This window comes from Leucopleurus acutus (assembly GCF_964270905.1).
Source record: "Leucopleurus acutus genome assembly, chromosome: 16".
Taxonomy (NCBI): Eukaryota; Metazoa; Chordata; class Mammalia; order Artiodactyla; family Delphinidae; genus Leucopleurus; species Leucopleurus acutus.
Window position 1 is genome coordinate 63343893 of NC_139158.1, and position 20711 is coordinate 63364603.

Consider the following 20711-nt stretch of genomic DNA (forward strand, 5'->3'; position numbering starts at 1 on the left):
CTGCCTTACCTTCAGAGCCCGAGTGTGTTTTACTGTTGCCTAAAGTGGAATGCTTCCCCCGCCCGCCCCGTGCCCATGTAAGTGCTTATCCCTCAATAAATGTTATTTTTAGTACTGCAGAGGTTGGAGCCAGATGGAGATTTTGGTTTGCAAGTATAGGCTTCTAGAATCTTTTTCTCTGGAGAGGAATGTCTTTTAAAATATTTGAACAGAGCATTGGTATGATCAAAACACCATAAGAAAAATTATTTGATAGTCAATATGTAGTTTGGATTGTATGGTGGTGGTGAAGGTGGGAAGACCTCTGTGGGAACTTATTACAGTAATCCACTGAGAGATAATGAGGGTTGGAACTGGAGCAGTGGTGGTAGAAGAGTAGAGAAAAAACGTGCCAGTGAAATCAGTGGGACTTAGGCATTGAGTATCAAGAGGCACAGGAGAGAAGAAAAGTCAAATTGCCTGCGAGGGTAGCAGAGTCACCCACAGAACTAGAACATAGGAGGAAGAGTGGCTTTAGCATTGGAGAGTTATTCTATATCTCCTGCATTTAGCTGATAATTTGGTACCAGGGGATGAGAATGAGACAAAGATTCGAGTTCTGATTTGGAATTATTTTAAAAGATGATCTTTGAAATCATGGAATTTGAGACCCTAGGCAAAAATTTGTGGAGAATGAAAACTAAGATAAGAACAGAACCATAGGGACCTATATTTAGTAAAGTGGAGGAAGAGGACAAACCAAACAAGGAATGGTTTAGAAGTGGGGAGTACAGGATTAGAAAAGCAGTGTCACAGAAATTAAGAGAAAAATGTTTTTAAAAGATGTGTATTTAACATTATCAAATACTGCAGGAGAGAATGATATCTTAGCCTAATCAAGCCAGGGAAAACTGGCTGTATGGAAAAAGAAAAATCAGGTTAGAACTTCAGCTCATCCCCAAATGAAGGTGTATTCTAGGTTTTTTAAATTGATTTTTAAAAATGAAATTATAAAACCTTTAGAAGAAAATATCTCTGAATACATTTAATTATGTAGAAATATAGAACTCTTGTATGTTCAAACATGTAAAAGCAAATGATCACTATTTAACCAATATGAAATTAGTACCTTCGGATTGTAAAAAGCTCTCACAAATAATGAGGAAAAATTATTCCTTTGTAATAGAAAAATGTACAAAAGACAGACATACAGTGAGTGCATGGAAGAGGAAACTCAGATGGCCTATAAATGAAATACTGTTGAACATTCATGTTTTTATTTACCAAATTGACAAAGATTTAAAAGTATATAAATGGGGGCTTCCATGGTGGCACAGTGGTTAAGAATCCGCATGCCAACGCAGTGGACACGGGATCAAGCCCTGGTCCAGGAAGATCCAACATGCCACGGAGCATCTAAGCCTGTGCGCCACAACTACTGAGCCTGCTCTCTAGAGCCCGCAAGCCACAACTACTGAGCCTGTGTGCCACAATTACTGAAGCCGATGTGCCTAGAGCCCATGCTTTGCAACAAGAGAAGCCACTGCATTGAGAAGCCCGCACACTGCAGCGAAGAGTAGCCCCCGCTCACCACAACTAGAGAACGCCCGCGCACAGCAATGAAGACCCAACACAGCCAGAAAGGAAGGGTGGGCGGGAGGGAGGGAGGGAGGAAGGAGCAATGGGATAATATATTAAAATGTTAAAAGTATATAAATACTTTATAGTGAAATGGGCATTTTCATATCTATCTGGTGGAGAACAGATCAATTATTACCTTTAAAAATATTTTTTTCTTGGGTGCAGTGGTTGAGAATCTGCCTGCCAATGCAGGGGACACGGGTTCGAGCCCTGGTCTGGGAAGATCCCACATGCCATGCAGCAGCTGGGCCCGTGAGCCACAGCTACTGAGCCTGTGCGTCTGGAGCCTGTGCTCCGCAACAAGAGAGGCCGCGATAGTGAGAGGCCCGCGCACCGCGATGAAGAGTGGCCCCTGCTCGCCGCACTAGAGAAAGCCCTTGCACAGAAACGAAGACCCAACACAGCCAAAAAAATAATTAAAAAAAATTTTTTTTTCTTAAGTTAGCAATCAATATTTCAGTTTAAAATATTTGCCTGCTTTGCCCCAGCTATTCTATTCTGGCAGTCTACCTGAAGGAAATAGAAAATGTCACTCCCTTCCGTAAAAAAGATTAGATTATGGTATATCCATAAGGTAGAGTATTCTACAGTCATTAGAAATGTTTTCAGATAATTTAGGTGAAATGCTCAGTATATAATGAATAATAAAGAAACAAAAACTCACCCAGGATATGAAACATTGTATGATCACATAAATAGTATAATCAGTCATAGCCAATGCAAAAGGACGGACAAGAGATTATCTCTTAATGGTAATAATCTCTAGAATGTACGATTGAAGGTAATTTTTATTTTATAACTAGAAATTTTTATTTTGAAAACCTCTTAATTAAAATGCACTAAATACATTAGTTGAATAAATACCAAGAATTACAGTGAAGGAAAGGAGAATGAGAGGATAGCTAGAAGAGTAATTAAGATTGAGGAAGTGTTTTAATTATACTTGTGACTGAGAGGAACAATCTAGAAGAAGGAAGATGATGGAAGAGAGAAGAAAGGTGTTGAATGATGGTGAAAAGCCCTAGAGCATATTATTTGTGTCCTGAAATCAAAGACCCACAAGACAAATTAGCCTCGAAGAAGTGAAGATAAATTTTCTTTTCCCCAGAGGTGGGAAACAAACAGATGAAGATATTGGTGGCATAGAGAAATTTTAAAATAGAGAAAAAAGAAGGATAGCTGATAATCATCATCATTTTAGGGAAGAGGTGGAGTCAGGGTCATCTACAAATTGGGATTAGATATTTGAGGAGATGGGAAAAGTTTTCAATGAGCAATGGGAATGTGGCCAGGAGTAGATTAGAGATGTAGAAAATGATTGATTTTCAGGCAGTATGGACAGCCCAGTTGAAGCTGTTGAATAATGTGAACTGAAGTCCATGTTGCCTCAGTCTTTTTGAAGTGATCAAGCTTTAGGAAAGTGAAGTTTGTTAGAATAGAAAGATATAGACACTATAGAATGGACTTGAGGACACGGGGAGGGGGAAGGGTAAGCTGGAACAAAGTGAGAGAGTGGCATGTACATATATACACTACCAAATGTAAAACCGATAGCTAGTGGGAAGCAGCTGAGTAGCACAGGGAGATCAGCTCGGTGCTTTGTGACCACCTAGAGGGATGGGATAGGGAGGGTGGGAGGGAGACGCAAGAGGGAAGAGAGATGGGGATATATGTATATGTATAACTGATTCACTTTGTTTTAAAGCAGAAACTAACACACCATTGTAAAGCAATTATACTCCAATAAAGATGTTAAAAAGAAAAAAAGAAAATACACTAAAGGATTCTGCCACCTTAAAAAAAAAAGATATAGACTAGAGAAGCACAATATTAACATTTTCTATCTTTTGCTTGGGTCTGTGTAACTGTATAGGACCTAGCAAAAGCTCTTTGTCCTTGCAAATTACTGTTAAACTTTTTATTACTGTTAATTTTAACACCACCACACTAATCTCATTGAACCTGTGGTGTAGGTTGTCATAGTCATCTGTCATTTCTAATTCTTCAGCTTCTGGGAGACTTGAGCTTTGATTTGTTTTTGTTTGTTTGGTTTTTTGTTTTTATTTATTTTTGTTTTTTAATATTTATTTTTTGGCTGCATCAGGTCTTAGTTGCGGTGTGCAGGATCTTTTGTTGCAGCGCCTGGGCTCTTCATTGCAGTGTGTCGGCTTCTCTCTAGTTGTGGCACGTGGGCTTAGTTACCCTGCTGCATGTGGGAATCTTAGTTCCCCTACCAGGGATCGAACCAGTGTCCCCTGCATTGCAAGACAGATTCTTAACCGCTGGATCACCAGGGAAGTCCCTGTTTTTGTTTTTTTAAACAGGAAAAAAGTAGTCACTTAGGCAGCACAAAAAAAGAATTTTTGTCTTGTGAGTCATTGGAAATGAGAACCTCAGGACTTTCCTTACTAGACCCAGCATAAGATTTGTTAGGACCTTTTGTAGAACTATCTGCCCCTTTAATTTGGTACTTTACCTGGTTTATTTACTCTAGTAATACACATGTAATTTCTCAGCTGGAACATTCTCCAGGGTTACTTGTTGACCCCAGAGAACAGTAGTGGGAAAAGTAAATGAAGGACTAGTTGTAGTGAAAAGATTGCTTGGGGGTGGCGAGTATTGGGCAATAGTGAATTAAGGTTCTTGGGAAAGTAGCCTATGATGGAGCCCAGGTGATACTTGAAGAGAACTGATGGACCGTGAAGATAGAGGGGGATTAAAGTCATGATGAGACTGAATAAAAGATACAGTAGGAGGCAAGTAGAAGGAATAGAAGGTTGTAGGAATTTCAGTGTTTAAGGTCTAGGAGGAGGAGTGATTCTAACTAAGTATCAAGAAAATTTAAGGAATCATAGTACACAGCTTGTCAGATAATTATGTTGAGAAATTGAGGCCAAAATACTAGAAGGGTGAGCAGCATGGATGTTAAAATCTCCAAAATGTTAATCTTCAACAACAGAACATAACATTTTTGGAATCCAGTTTCTGCTGTACTTCTGTTTGTCGTAGCAGATTTACCTCATGCCCTGAATGTTCCCCTTCCCTGACATATCCCTAAAACGTGACCAGTAGTGGAAGTGTAATTTAGTTGAACATTATAGCTGAGAAGGTTTTAAGAATCATTTAATCCAGGTAAATGCACTTTTGAGGTACAGAGAGATTAAATAACTTTTCTTTGGTCATATAACTTGTCAATAGCAGAGTTGGAGCTCGAAACCTCAGTTTCCCATTTTTGGTCCATTCTGCCAGTTGTCTTTTTAAAAGCATCAAGAATCTTTTTTTCAAACTAATTAATCACCTCTTAAAATAGTATAGAGAGGCAATACGCAGAGTCTCAAAGAGGTCTACAACTCAAAAGGGGGTATATGACTCTTCACCTAGGGGAAGGGGAGCAGTGTCAAAGCTGACTCTTGCTGCATTCCGTTCATATTCTGGGGTTGCTTGGTCTTCTTGCAGGTGGTCAGCACTAACCAGGTGCTGACTGCCTGTTACTGAGCTTTTCCATTTATTCAGAATAAGCATTTGAGAAACCCCGCAAAGCAGTATTTGTCATGCCCTGCTGTTCACGCACATCATCTGGAGATCTTGTTAAAAGACTATGTCTGATACAGTGGGTTGGGAGTGGAGTCCAAGATTGTGCATTTCTAACAAGCTCCTGTGTATTGTGCTTGCTTCTGGTCCAAATACCACACTTTGACTTCTGGAAAACATAGTATGAAAATGATTTAATGGTACTGCCTCTATTTTAGTTTCTTGAATCTATCAGATTTTATTCAGGCTTGTTGTGAGGTCCAGGAGTATGGATTAATACTGAGTAGTGGTTTCCAGTTACCAGGTAGTAGATATCAGAGCTTTAGCCAAGGCATCTCCAAACTAGCTAACTCATGCCTTGCTTTCTATTTCTAGTCAATGACTAGACTCCCCTGGGAAAAGGAATCACCTGTGTTTAACTGACAGTAACTTTGTATCTGACATTCCTGTTAGTGTTCTTCCCCCTTTCTCTCCAATTGATGTCATTGCTTTGAAGAAATGATAGTTCCTTTAAAAAAAGGTCTGTGGGCACCTCTTTTCTAGATCACTTACCTTGAACATTTTGTATACCATTTGCTGGGATGGGGCGAGAGCACCTATCCCTGGGAAATAAGTGTACTTCTTTCTCCTGTTGTGGAACAGTCAGCTTTGCCCCATACCTAAATAATATTAAGAGCCAGTGGAAACCAAGAAAATGATGGTTAAGTTATCTGTGCTTGTGATAAAATAGTGCCCTTTCTAAGGCATTTGGAATTTTGAGAATTTGACTCCATTTCTACTTATACAGGGCCTCTGAAGAGTTATTTGAAATCTGAACCAGCACACCTAATAGTTCTGATTGGTCCCCTAAGTACTTCTGTGCCATTGAGTAACCCCTCACATATTTCTACATGGGCTCTGAGGAGCTATATGTAAGACTACCATAAGAGCTGTTTATGTATTTGATAAGGCTGGCCAGAAATTAGGAAGGTTTTCTCAAGCTCCTAAAACTTTAAGTTTTGGTCTTCCTGTTGTTTTTTTTGTTAAATTCAAAGAGCATTCTTTTTCCCTTCTGTTCCTGGCTGTCTTACCCAGGGCGAGCACAAATGGATCAGACCATCCTGAGGATGCAGGGTCTGGTGAAAATAGGAGGGTCAATGGGAACAATTCTCCATCACTCTCAAATGGCGGTTTTAAACCTTCTAGGCCTCCAAGACCTTCACGACCACCTCCACCTACCCCACGTAGACCAGGTGTGTATTCTAGCCATACACTAGGGATGTAGGTCTCAGTACTGTGATTATAAAATTCTTTTTGGGAATTGATCCTCAGGTAAGTGTCAAGAGACCCTTTTAGGTTGGTTTTCTAGCTGAATTTTTACATTTAAGATTTTGGCCAAGAATGATCTTTCTATAGTTAACCAAGATGTGCCTGTTCCCCAAGTTTTTCTGCCAGGTGTGAAGTTACTGAGGCAGGTGCTCCACTGCGAATGAAAATCTCGTGTGTGCTGGGAGTTCGCTGATGGGCTAGTAGTTAGGATCCTGGGCTTTCACTGCCATGGCCCGGATTCAGGGAACTGAGATCCTGTAAGCTGCACAGTGCAGCAAAAATTTAAAAAAAAAGGGAAATCACATGTGTACTATAAAAAGTAGAGGCAATATAGATAAGATTGCAACTTTCTGTCAGGGTTTGTAACTGTGGACATAAGCATTTCATAGAGTCAAGGATCTGGTCAAGGTTATATCTCATTATATCCTTTAAAAAAACAATCAGTAAATAGCAAATAACCCAACAATGCTAAATGATATTCAGATTTTAAAGCAAAAATCACACAAGTAAACATTTCATATAGTAAAAATATAAACATTTACAGTTGGAATATTTATTTTTCCTGATTAGCCAGAATAAATCTTTTAATCTCTTTTTACTTCCCTCTGTTAGTATGTGAACAGGAAATGTAAAATAATCCAAATATTATTAGAAAAGTAAATTGGTTGTCCACAAATCATTTTATTAAATGACATTGTGTTTAAATGTGTATCTTCCCCCTTTTCTTCTGTAGATAATTGTGTTCATAGTATATTCCCAGTCTTTAAGATCATATACTACTTTGTCACAATATTAGTGACTTCCTCCAGGAATTGTTTTGTCAATAAGTATTTTTTTAAGATGTAATATGTACTCAAGCAATAATATTCTTTCTTTCTTTTTTTTTGGGCCACACTGCAAGGCTTGCAGGATCTTAGTTCCCCAAGCAGGGACCGAACCCAGGCTCTTGGCAGTGAAAGCATGGAGTCCTAACCATTGGACCACCAGGGAATTCCCGCAGTGATATTCTTAAAAATAGTTATTATCAGTCAGATCTTCCATATTATAGGTAACGCCAAAAATTAGTCTCGGATCTGTAGGCATTCATAGGAAAGACAGTTTTAAGGATCTGGAAAATTACTAAATGAACTTATACGCAGGGACCAACACTTTTCTGTTCTAAAAGTTATCTCCTGTGGCATCAAGAAATCATCTGTATGTGCTTTGTAATTAATAATGAGACATGGAGTAAATGGAACCTTACAAGTTGTAAACAAGCCTATTAAGTGGGACCATTGGCTATTTCCCATTATTTATCTTACTTAAGTAATTTTCATCTGCATGTCCATATCTTAAATTTTATATTTATCATCTACCTTTTTATTTAAGTTAAAATTCTCTCCTGAATTTAGATTTCTGAAAATTGTTTTTCTATTTTCCTCAAATCTTAAAGCATCTGTCAATGGCTCACCATCTGCCACTTCTGAAAGTGATGGCTCTAGTACAGGCTCTCTCCCACCAACGAATACAAATTCAAATACATCTGAAGGAGCAACATCTGGATTAATAATTCCTCTTACTATATCTGGAGGTTCAGGCCCTAGGCCATTAAATCCTGTACCTCAAGCTCCCCTCCCACCCGGGTGAGTAATTGCTTTTGGTTAACATGTTTTCTTTAGACTTCTGCATATACTTATTAATAAGGGAAATAGTACTGAACTCCATTCTTTAAAAAACTGTCTTATAACTCTGTATGTGTGTATGTGTGTGTGTTGGGGGAGGTCTAGAGTCAAACTGAACAAAAAAGCTTTGCCACATTTGAAATTTCTCCCTCATTTCCAGAGCAAAGTGAAAGAAAAAAAAATTTTTTTTATTGAAGGACTCTGAGCCATAGAAAGTTCACCAAGACCAAGTAATAAAATAGTTGCCTGATTCAGATTGTCTTTTCTTTTGAAGGGGGGGAAAATCACTTAATTTTTTTACCATTATAAAGTCATAGCAGAGTAATAATAATTTAGGAAACTGAGAGGGATTACAAATCAATCTCATGTAAATCTCTACTGATTATTTTTTAAATTAATAATACTCTGATAGTTATACACACACACACACACACACACACACCCCCCACACACACACACACATTTTGTGGCATTCAAATTAATCCAGAGCTCAGAATGCTAAACAGAAATTAATTGACTAAGTGATAAATTTTAAAACTCTCATGATGAGGAGTTTAATTGCTTAAAGAGACTGTATTACTTATGTGGGTAGTTAGGCCAGTTTCCTTTTTGAAAGCCTACATGGGCAGCCAGATTAAAAATTGTTTGTGCAAGGGATTAGAAGTGATTGGTTCTTCGAAACTTTGTTGGTTTATTCCAACAGAGTGGGTGCTCTTAGAAGTGACTGGTTCTTCTAAACTCTGTTGGTTTATTCCTGTCTTTTTTACTTTGGGGTTAAACCTACCAAGGAGACTTCAATACTCATATTGCCTTTTTCTTTGGTACTGTTGTGCAGGAGCACATCTGAAAAAGTCTTATTCTTTGATTTCAGTTTTTCTAGTACCAGAACTGTCCTTTGCCCTTCAGTTAACAGCTGTCTTTCGTCAGATTTTATAACAATAATTACAGTTTTCTTTTCCACTCAAGTCCTATGTATACCCTGATCAGATTGAGACAGTTTTTGTATCCTGAATGCATTGCTTTAAGCCTCTTTAGAAATATAAGACATCTCCTAGAGCAGATACTTCTGCAGGAGAAATCTCATCCACCGTGTGTCACCCTCAGTATAACATTTCTTGACTTTATTCCTAAATTCTTTTGGCATCTGCTTTATATACGGACATGCTTATTTGTCTCAGCTCTGTAATATCATCATATAAGAGAAGACGACAAATACAGGATTAAAAAACCAGGCTATTCATACATGTAGCATATCAGCTTTTTAATTTTATGTTTAAGTTGGGAGCAGAGAGTGGACCAGCATGGACGAGTTTACTATGTAGATCATATTGAAAAAAGAACAACATGGGATAGACCAGAACCTCTACCTCCTGGGTAAGTGTCTGTATTGAAGAAGAAAAAAAGTATTTATTCAGAACTATAGATTATATCTATACAAAAATCTTCCCTACCTTCCTACTTTTCCTCTTCTGTCGATCTTGTCTCTCTCTACTTTGTTTTATGATAGGTGCAGACTAAAAAGAAGAGAGTCAGGGAATTGATTGGCCATGATGAATGACTTTTATTTTCACTCATTTCTGACCTAAAGAAAGATTCCGTTTCCTTTGTGAACTTTTACCTGGCTCAAACTGCAGGGTTTTAATTTTAGCTTTTTTTTTTTTTAACTGTATAAGAATTATAGCCCCTATCCTATATATGGTAAAGTTCATATTATAAAAAACTAATATATAATAGTGAAGTCATTGCAAGATAGTTGGGGAAATATTAATATATTAATAATAATAAAATGAGGATATATTAATAGAATGTGTTAAGCATTTAACATTTATATTATATAAAATAATTGGAATAAAAAATATTTTCATTTGAGGGAAGTCAGTATTAAATCTGGGGAAATATTTAATCTTGCTAGTAATCTTAAATACACACCTGAAAAGTACAGTGTTGGTGAGACTGTAGAGGAACGTTACCTCATAACATTGCTAGTGGTAGTATAAGTTAGTTACAACGCTCACAGAAAGGATATATAACCATAATAATACCCATACCCTTAGTAACCCTTTCCAGGAAATTCATCCTAAAGAAATAATGCAAAGGAAGAAAGAAATTTTTGATATATAAATGGTATTTATTATTTTACTACAGTTGGTGCTCCAATATTGGAGGGGAAATATTGGGGGGGAAATTCCAAGATGTTTCAAAAGACAAAATTTTGAATTTTGAAAATTGAATTTCCCAAGCCCTGGGAACTATTTACATAACATTTTATTGACAGCTATTTACGCAGCATTTACATTATATTAGGTATTACAAGTAATCCAGAGGTGATTAAAGTATACTGGATGATGTGCCTGGTTATATGCAAATACTATGCCATTTTATATGAGGGACTTGAGTATCTGAGGAGTGTTCTGGAACCAATTCTGTATTTGTAATATTAGACTAGTAGGCATAACCCTAAATAATCAACCAGGTAGACATCACCAAGTTATTTTATCAACGTTCACTTGATAGGTTATGTACCCATTTGAAATGATAAATAAGATAGTTGTATTCTTGTGAAAAAGGGCTTTTTCTGACATCTGTGAAAAGCACCCTCTCTCCCCCCCCTGCTGTGTGTGTGTGTGTGTGTGTGTGTGTGTGTGTGTGTGTTTCTGTCCCTATTAGGATTGCAACAGTCAAAAGAACATTTGAAAGAAAGAAAATGAGAGGTTTTGTCTTAATGATTGTTTGAGACTTAATCAGTAAGATACATTCTGTTTTAAAAACCTGATACACCTTAACTTTTAAGAAAGAAAGTTTTACACACATTCCTCTTAAGTTCACTTATAGACCATTTAAAATATATAAAGTAGGGCTTCCCTGGTGGCGCAGTGGTTGAGAGTCCGCCTGCCGATGCAGGGGACATGGGTTCGTGCCCCGGTCCGGGAATATCCCACATGCCGCGGAGCGGCTGGGCCCGTGAGCCATGGCCGCTGAGCCTGCGCGTCCAGAGCCTGTGCTCCACAACGGGAGAGGCCACAGCAGTGAGAGGCCCGCGTACCACACACACACTATACATATATATATATATATATGTGTGTATATAAAAAATAAAACACTTCAGGTAAATCAAAAGTAGTATTGCAAGGGAAATTCTTACCAAACCTGTACCAGGGCTAAAATGAAGTCCTGTTTAATTCTTATCTGTTTCATGAGTATTTGTTGAATCCTGTTGTTTTTGTCCTGATTTAGCTGGGAACGGCGGGTTGACAACATGGGACGTATTTATTATGTTGACCATTTCACAAGAACAACGACGTGGCAGAGGCCAACATTGGAATCCGTCCGGAACTATGAACAGTGGCAGCTCCAACGTAGTCAGCTTCAAGGAGCTATGCAGCAATTTAACCAGAGGTTCATTTATGGGGTGAGCATATGTACTTGCATTATAAACTTAATGAGTGTTTGATTTTTAACCTTTTCTTGCATATGAAATGTAAAGCAGTAAAAAGAAAGTACAAGTAGGATGGCAACCCAGTTGTTGCTGTTGATAGATTATTATTTTTAGACCTTGTTTCCAGTATTCTGTGTAGGTGATTTATTCTTTTCTTTTTAAAAATTCCGGAAGTTCAACCTCCTTTGCTTTGTTACTGTTGAAAATAAAAAAGAAGTTAGGACAACTTAAAATTCATTTACGAAAGAATAGTAAAAATAAATCCAAGCAGTTTAAAAAGAAAACAGTTATGAATTTAATACTGCCTAACTTAGCAGAACATTAGATGGCTTGGGTCTAATAGCACCTGACTCGATTGTAGTGAACTAATGATAGAATTGAATCATTTTGTAACATATAAACGTAAAATTTATGCAATAATTATTTGGTGCTGTGGGAGACTAAAGAAATTTGATTCCTTATAGGATGATGTTAAATATATTATTATGGCTTTAAAACCATATTATCTTTGGTATCAAAACATCTCATTTCTGGAAATGGTTTAAATTTTACATAAACCAACTCTCCAAGAGTTCAAGAGAAGCTGCCCCTCTCCATTTTCATCTCTTCTCTTCTACTACCATCAGTATCATCCCTGTTAGAATCCATAAGAGTAAATTCCTGTTCTTACTAGGAATTACCTTTTTTTTGCCTTTTCTCCATATTTCTGTTTCTTAGACCTCATCATCATCATAATCACTCACTGATGTAGATAAATGCACCTTTATCAGCAGGTTTCCCTTCACTACGTGGTTATGACTAAAATAACTTTCTTTCACGCAACAGTTTTTCTTGCCACCTTCTGTCACAGCAGAAGATAGCTGTCACTATCTTCCCCTTCCCAGTGGTTTTAGAGTTGAAATTAATTTTTGTCTCGTCTACTTCACCGTTTTTGTTTTATTTTCTCCAATGCTGTTTTACGTCTTCCTTTCTTTCTAAATTATAATCACCTTTGGTATGCCTGGCCAAATTTCTTTTAGGTTTGAATACCTAGCTTGCCTGCCTTCTTAAAAGCTAGTTTCCACATAGGTGTCCAGTGGAAAGAGTATGGGCTTTGGAGTCAGGTACATCTGGGTTCAAATCCTGGTTCCACAGTTACTTTCTCTATATGACTTTGAGTAAGTTACTTAACCTCATCAAGACTCATTTACTTTATGTATACAATAGATCCATATATAAAATTACCTCAGAGGGTTTTTTTTTTTGACGATTCTGTAAAATAAAGTTCCTAATATGTTTGGCACATACTGGTTACATAGAAATGTTAGTTTTCAACTTTTCTCTCCCTCATATCCACAATTGCAAATGTGCCCTTTATCTCACTTTTATAATACATGATCTTTTTTTAATACATTTATTTATTTATTCATTTATTTAATTTTTGGCTGCATTGGGTCTTTGCTGGTGCACATGGGTTTTCTCTAGTTGCTGAGAGCGGGGGCTACTCTTTGTTGCAGTGCATGGGCTTCTCATTGTGGTGGCTTCAGTAGTTGTGGCACACGGGCTTCAGTAGTTGTGGCTCGCGGACTCTAGTGCACAGGCTCAGTAGTTGTGGCACACGGGCTTAGTTGCTCCGCGGCATGTGGGATCTTCCCAGACCAGGGCTCGAACCCGTGTCCCCTGCATTGGCAGGCGGATTCTCAACCACTGCACCACCAGGGAAGCCCCTATAATATATGATCTTTTATTTATTTTTATTTTCATTGAAGTATAGTTGGTTTACGATATTATATTAGTTTCAGGTGTACAACATAGTTAGTCAAATTTTTATAGATTATATTCCATTTAAAATTGTTATAAAATAGTGACTATATTCCCTGTGCTATACAATATATTCGTTGTAGCTTATTTATTTTGTACGTAATAGTTTGTACCTCTTAATCCCCTACCCCTATCTTGCCCCTCCCCCTTTCCCTCTTCCCACTGGTAACTACTAGTTCTCTATATCTGTGAGTCTTTTTCTGTTTTGTTCATTCATTTGTTTTAGTTTTTAGATTCCATATATAAGTGATAACATACAGTATTAGTCTTCCTCTGACTTATTTCACTAAGCATAATACCCTCCAGGTTCATCCATGTTGTTGCAAATGGCAAAATGTCCTTTTTTTGGCTGAGTAGTATTCCATTGTGTATATATACCACATATTCTTTAGCCATTCATCTGTTGATGGATACTTTTTTTACTTCCATATCTTTCTTGGCTATTGTAAATAAAGCTGCTGTGAACATGGGGGTGCATGTATCTTTTTGAATTAGTGTTTTTGTTTCTTCAGATATATATATCCAGGAGTGGAGTTGCTGGACCATATGGTAGTTCTATTTTTGGTCTTTTTTTTTTTCTTTGGCCACACCATGTGGCATGCAGGATCTTAGTTCCCTGAGTAGGAATTGAACCCCTGCCCCCTACAGTGGAAGCACGAAGAAGTCTTAACCACTGGACCACCAGGGAAGTCCCTGCTTTTAGTATTTTGAGGAACCTCCATACTGTATTCCAAAGTAGCTGCACCAATTTACATTTCTACCAATAGTGTACAGGATTCCCTTTTTCTTTACATCCTCACCAACATTTGTTTTGTGATGTTTTCAATGATAACCATTCTGATGGGTGTGAGGTGATATCTCATTTGTGGTTTTGATTAGTGATAATTGAGCATCTTTTCATGTGCCTGTTGGCCATCTGTATGTCTAGTACATGACCTTTAAAAACACTCTTTTTAAAGACAGATTTAACAGATTCTTGGAGCACCTACAGTGTGTATTGCTTTATTGTAAACTTGACCAATTAAATACTCAGAGTCTTTGGAACTTTTCTAGAATTGCAGCTTTTACTCATCAACCATTTTCTTTTTTTTTTTCTTCTATCCAAATTCTTACTCTTTGCTCTTGTTATAAAGTGGTTCTAAATTATAAAGAACTTAAACAGCCTATTTTAGTTATGAACTGAATTGAACATTCTTAATACCAGCTACTTAAAAAGTGGTGGGGTGTTGCTGATAAAGTCTGTTTATTGGGTAGATGCAGTGGCCTTTGTTCTGACCGTGGTTACGGGGGCAGTAGATGCTCATACACCTAGCGTTTTTTTTTTTTTCTTTCGGTACGCGGGCCTCTCACTGTTGTGGCCTCTCCCGTTGCGGAGCACAGGCTCCGGACGCACAGGCTCAGCGGCTATGGCTCACAGGCCCAGCCGCTCCGCGGTATGTGGGATATTTCCGGACTGGGGCACGAACCCGTGTCCCCTGCATCGGCAGGCGGACGGACTCTCAACCACGGCGCCAGCAGGGAAGCCCTACACCTAGCATTTTTAACCTCAGAATGGATAATGGATGGGCAGGTTGGGCAGGAAAGGACCAACAGTGGGGGACACTGCTATAAATTTAGACTAAACCAAATGCAGTATGATGACTTTGTTTGGATTCTGATTTGACCCAGTAAGCAACCAGAGACATTTAATTAGGGATTGTGTATTAGATGATAAAATTAACATAGATTCTTTGCTAGGTGTGATAATGATATTGTGGTTGTATAAGAAAATGTTCACAAATTTTAGAAAGGCATATTAAAATACATAGGAGTGAAATGATGACTGCTTTTTTTTTGCTTCAGCAAAGAATATGGAAGAAAAATAAAGAAATGTGGTAGTTTTGGTAATTGTTGAATCTCGTTGCTGGGTATATGGGGTGCACTGTCTTATTTTACTTGTGAGTTTTTTTTCCATAATTTATTTTTGAAGCAGTTAGTCTATTATTTATTTGCCTTATCTTACTTAAAGGAGAAAGGGCTTAACCACATCTTACTGAAAGACCACAAAGTATCCCCCACTTCATTATACATTTAAACTAAAACACAGTCATTAACCCTTCACACTACACACTCAGTATGACTTCTGCTTCTCTTTTTCCAGTGGTTGACTCCTACTTTCCTTTTATCTAACCAAACCTCTCTCTCCACCAATGTGATAATTTCAAACAAATTTAAGAAGTCTTCTATACAGTTCTAGGCTTGTCATCTCCTTCCAACTGGAATTCTTTTCTTTTACTCATCTGACAGCCTGTTCTTCCTGCTCCCCCAACTCTCTTCTCACAATTCTTTGTATATACCATGTCCTGTATATGATCCTCTATTTTTGAGTTATAAATACAAAATTTTTCTTAGCTAGCTGATGACTCTGAGTACTGTTATTTATAAGTAACTCTTGGGAGATTTATGTATTTCTCTAATTTACTGATTTGGAGCTAAAGAAGGGGAAAAAATGGTCATTTGGGTGTAAAATTACTTGTAATATTTGAATTTCAAATAGTTTCAAATGTTAAATAATGTTGACAAAGTTTTTTTCTTCATGAGAGTACATTGGCTTTTATTCTTGACCTTGTCATACTTCTCTAAGATGTGAACTCTGTAAGAGTATGTTATGTTGCACATGGCCAGGGAAAGGCATATCAGAATTCATAAGCCTGCTCTCAAGTTATCTGTTTAAGTTGTTCATTATTTCACCATTTTGGGGGTTGTTCTTTTTAGAATCAAGACTTGTTTGCTACATCACAAAATAAAGAATTTGATCCCCTGGGTCCCCTGCCACCTGGATGGGGTAAGTCACATGGATTTTTAAATTGAATTCAGTTATTTTAACAATTAGGTATTTATGGATGGATGATATACCCTGCGCTTGCTTGAGTGAATATCTGGAAAGCTTTTGGGGTGTGCTGGTTTAATTCAGAGTGCCAAATAGGCATTTGATTTCCCAAAAGTTCTAAGTTACTCTTCTAAAATATAAAAATATTTTGCCCACTCAGCATAAGAAGAAATGGATTATGATACACATGAAAGTCTGGATGGACCTCAAGGGCATTATGCTTAGTGAAAAAAATCCATTTCAAAATATTGTATACTGTGTTATTCAATTTATATAACATTCTCGAAATGACAAAACTATAGAGATGAGAAATAGATTAGTAGTTGCCAGGAGACAGAGCCACTGGTAGGTGGTTACAAACATAGGAGGTAACGTAAGTGGTTCTTATGTAGTGGTGGAACAGTTCTATATCTTGACCATGGTGGTGATTACACAAATCTGTACATGAAATAAAAGTGCATAGAACTGTGTGTTTACATAAATGAATTCAAACTTTAAAAATTAGTGAAAATTGAATAAAGTTCGTAGTCAACAGTAATGTACCAGTGTCAATTTTCTGATTTTGATATTGTGCTATAGCTACATAAAATGTCACCATTGGAGGAAACTGGTTGAAGGGGGTATATGAGATTCTTTGAACAATTTTTGCAGTATGCTATAATACTTATTTCAAAATAAAAAGCTTTAAAGATATTTTGATCATATTGGTGCTTCGAAAACACAGTTCAGAGGTTGATTGAGTTGATGTTATCTGAAAGAACAGTGGAAGGGGGAACATATTGGGGTGGTGACTGTGTCCTGCATCAGCATGCTCTGTTATCAAGTATCTTAGTTATTAAAACTTTTTATAGACTTTAAGATGAGCCTGCCCTACCAGATTATTTTATATCCATTATATAAGCCATAGAGCTGTAGCAAGTTTCCAGAGTAAACACGGCAATATAGAAACAGTTTTGCATGGAAGAGAAAGAGAATATAGAAAGTGCAAAACAGCAAAGTAAAGCCATTTATGGAACCAGTTGAAGTTTTATCTTCAGGAGCTGCAGATATTTCAGAAAGTGATATTTCTAGATAGTCTTGTTGGGAAACATCAGTTTCTAAGATAGATTGCTCTAGCGTTACTTTATTTAGGAATGGAGGGGAAAAAATTGATGTCAATGTCACATGAATCTGGGCAATAAATGATACTGGCTATGTAAGCCTGCTTTTCAGTTACCCCATTGCCCTTAAAGATATTTATCCCTAGCATTCCTAGGAGTCAAAGAAGTAAAAAGATATAATAGTTCATAGTTATAACTATTATTGTCACTAGCTTGTAGCAAAGGGAAGGCATATGAAAGTTGTGAATTTCTGTCTTTACCAGTGTCTGGTAGTTTAGTAAGGAGTCTTTTGGATCTGTGGGAGCCTTGTAATGGACAGTTTATCATTGGTATGAAGTACTTCAGAAGAAGGGATGTTGTTCTTTTGAGGCATATTGAACTAGACCTGCTTGGTTGCATTCCCAGACATGGATGGTCTTCTCAGCTTTATTTCTAGAGTTGTTTTATGTTTGTGTTACAGAGGAGAAACGATATACCTGTAGGTCGTGTATTCATCCTCTTAATTTTAGTGCAGAAAAACCATGACCTGATTGGCTTTTGTTAGAAACACAAACTATTTTGCTCCTTCTCCAGGGCAGCTGTTACGAAAAATTGTTTCTCGCTCAAAGAAGCATGAATTGCAGGCTATGTTGCCTTTATTTGTAAAGCTTTTCTTGCAAATCTGGTCCTTGTCTTCTGTATTTATTATTGTCTTCAACATCAGTATTTCTCATTTTTACTTTAGCCAACAACACCTCCATAAAATACTGCCTCTAGAGGCCCAGTTCCAGCTTATGTATGTTATCAGAATTTTGCCTTGGTTATTTTACATTCTGCTTATTTTTAGGTTTCATACTCCTGAAGTTGAAGTGCAACCCCTCCCCCTTCTTAAATGAGTTTACGATCATCCTATTATTTAGACTGATTACTGCTTTATGATTCTCTGCCTTTGGGGCATATGCATTATTTGTTGAGCCAGTGACAGCACTGGTACTATCACAAATGAGAACCACCCAGTAGACCCTCAGCATTGATCCAGGAAATAAAATCGCAGTTTACAGCCTGTGTTGATGTTCTAAAGTTGTTAGCATTATTTTTGTGACACCATGTATCCAGCTTCTTCACCCTTTCAGACTTCTGTATGCTAGGACTAGACATTACTACCTTACAAGCTGACAGTGAAGAATTTTTAACACATGCAAACTATAGAGGCTGGAGAACAAAGAATGCTTTTGGTTCAACAATATGTCTAATAGGGCTTTGTATAGAGGGTTTACCCATCAAGTATAAAGCTATTTTCTCATTTTCAGAGTTGCTATGAAAGAATACATAGAACAACAAGAAGCTTCTGTTTTTCAGTGTTTTATTCATCAAGTCAGGAAGTGGTTTGATGTGCATTCAGGCTTGGTGTTCAGTTATTTAGGAGTTGTTTACCATGTGATTTTTTGAACGAAGTAAGAAATCAGCTCTGTAGTCACAGTACTTCTCACTAAGCAGGTGAGCCTTCAGTTTGCAAGCGCATCACCTTTGAAATTTTGTTTTTCACAGCCTCTTCCAAGAAATGCTTTTATCAGTACTTAGAACAAACATAGAAATAAGTTTTCTATTAACTTTATCTTACCTCATGTTAGCTTTTTTTTGTTTTGTTGGTTTTTTGTTTTAAAAATGTTTTTAAGCTTTTATTTAGAAAGCCTATCTAGTAAAATCACAACTATAAAGTGTGTGAGCTATAATCTAAGTGCACAAACTAAATATTTAAAATGTCAAACATATGTTTTTCACTGAAAAGAAAATCTGCTTAGTTAAAAGTTAAAAATGAGGGACTTCTTGGTGGTCCAGTGGGTAAGACTCTGTGCTCTCAATGCAGGGGGCTGGGGTTCGATCCCTGGTCAGGAAACTATATCCCACATGCATGCCGCAGCTGAGAGTTTGCATGCCGTAAGTAAGAAGTCTGCATGCCACAGCTAAAGAGCCTGCACGCTGCAATGAAGATCCTATGTGCCACAACCAAGACCCAGTGCAGTCTAAATAAATAAATTTTTTTTTAAAAAAAAGACATTTAAAAATGATAAAACCAAAGCACACAAAACAAGTTCAGGAATAAGGCAAAATTACACCAAAGGCTTAAATCTGTTCATCTGAAAGGAAAGGAAAAAGGAATATCTCCATGCCATCCCTAGCTTCATGCCACCATTCAGTAAACACTGACCGTGGGTAAGAAGAGGGTGTCCTTAGCTGAGGTCAGTAACTCATCAGCTCTGATATGGTTGGCAGGGTGCTCAGACTTCAGAACCCTTGGAGAACCCAGGCAGTGACTCTGTTCATGTTAGCTTTTTGAAGAGAGAATATCTGAAGAGAGAATAAATAAATGTTGTTTGAAAAACATATGAACTTTCAAACCATAGGAAATAAAAATTGGCTTTATCACCATGGAGTTAAGTTTAAATTTTTTTTGAAAATTGCTAATTTTAAGATAACCATGCTTTGTAAAATGTGGGAATCCATTTCATACTATTGAATACTTCAGTTTTCATTTTTAGGCATCTTGGCCAAATTTAAAAGATTCAGACACTGGAAGAGACCGTTCTTTTGAAGAATTAATTTGTAATGGATCAGAGAAGTCAATAGTTCAAAACAACAGAACTAGTATTAATATTAAAATTTCAAACCTAATTTGGTTATTAAAAGAGAAAATAATATCCACACATCTTGTAAACCTTAATGAGAAATCTCAATGGAGCGGGGCAAATTGTGTAGAATGGGTATAAGAAAACAAGGAGAATTCTAAAGCAAGAGGCAGGTGGGTAAACAAGCAGCTGCTTCAGATACAGTAAATTAAAGAGCCGAGCCCTTCTGCCCAACCCTTGTGTAAAAAGTTACTATAGATATTTAGGATTTGGAAACTGGTTGTATTAAGAAACAGGATATATTTTGAAACTGTCTTTTCTAGTTGAATAATGCCTAGCATATAGCAAAGAAACAATTAAGTTATATCCCCCCATTGTATTTTAAGAATTGAGATGGTGTGATATGAAAAAAATCTCTGAATGCAGACGTCAGTTTCCATCCTCTAGCTGCTACTTAATTCTGAAATTTGGGGCAGATCTGAGTTACCGTATCTTCAAAATAAACGAAAACTACCTACTCTGTGGGACTTTTAAGGTTAAAATGAGGTCATATATGCAGAGTTAAAACAGTTAATTATTCTTGCTGCTGGTTGGATTGAACAGAAAGGTCCTACGGGCAGGACATTGTGAATTATGTCTATTTAGTTTCTAGGACAGCACCAGGGACCGGTTTTGTGGAAGACAGTTTTTCCAAGGTGGGGGCAGGGGTGGTGGTGATGGGGAATGGTTCATGCGGTCATGCGAGCCAGCAAGCAATGGGGAGCAGCAGACGACGCTTCG

At 37.3% G+C, this 20711-nt stretch overlaps 1 protein-coding gene across 1 annotated transcript in view; it reads left to right on the forward strand.

Moving 5' to 3' along the window:
* ITCH (itchy E3 ubiquitin protein ligase) overlaps positions 1-20711 on the forward strand; it is a 119618-nt gene that overhangs the window by 67582 nt on the left and 31325 nt on the right. The window contains exons 8-12 of the mRNA XM_082858209.1: positions 6226-6383; positions 7892-8081; positions 9399-9494; positions 11355-11529; positions 16111-16180. Of these exons, the coding sequence (XP_082714335.1) occupies positions 6226-6383; positions 7892-8081; positions 9399-9494; positions 11355-11529; positions 16111-16180 (689 nt within the window). The remainder of the gene's footprint in view (positions 1-6225; positions 6384-7891; positions 8082-9398; positions 9495-11354; positions 11530-16110; positions 16181-20711) is intronic.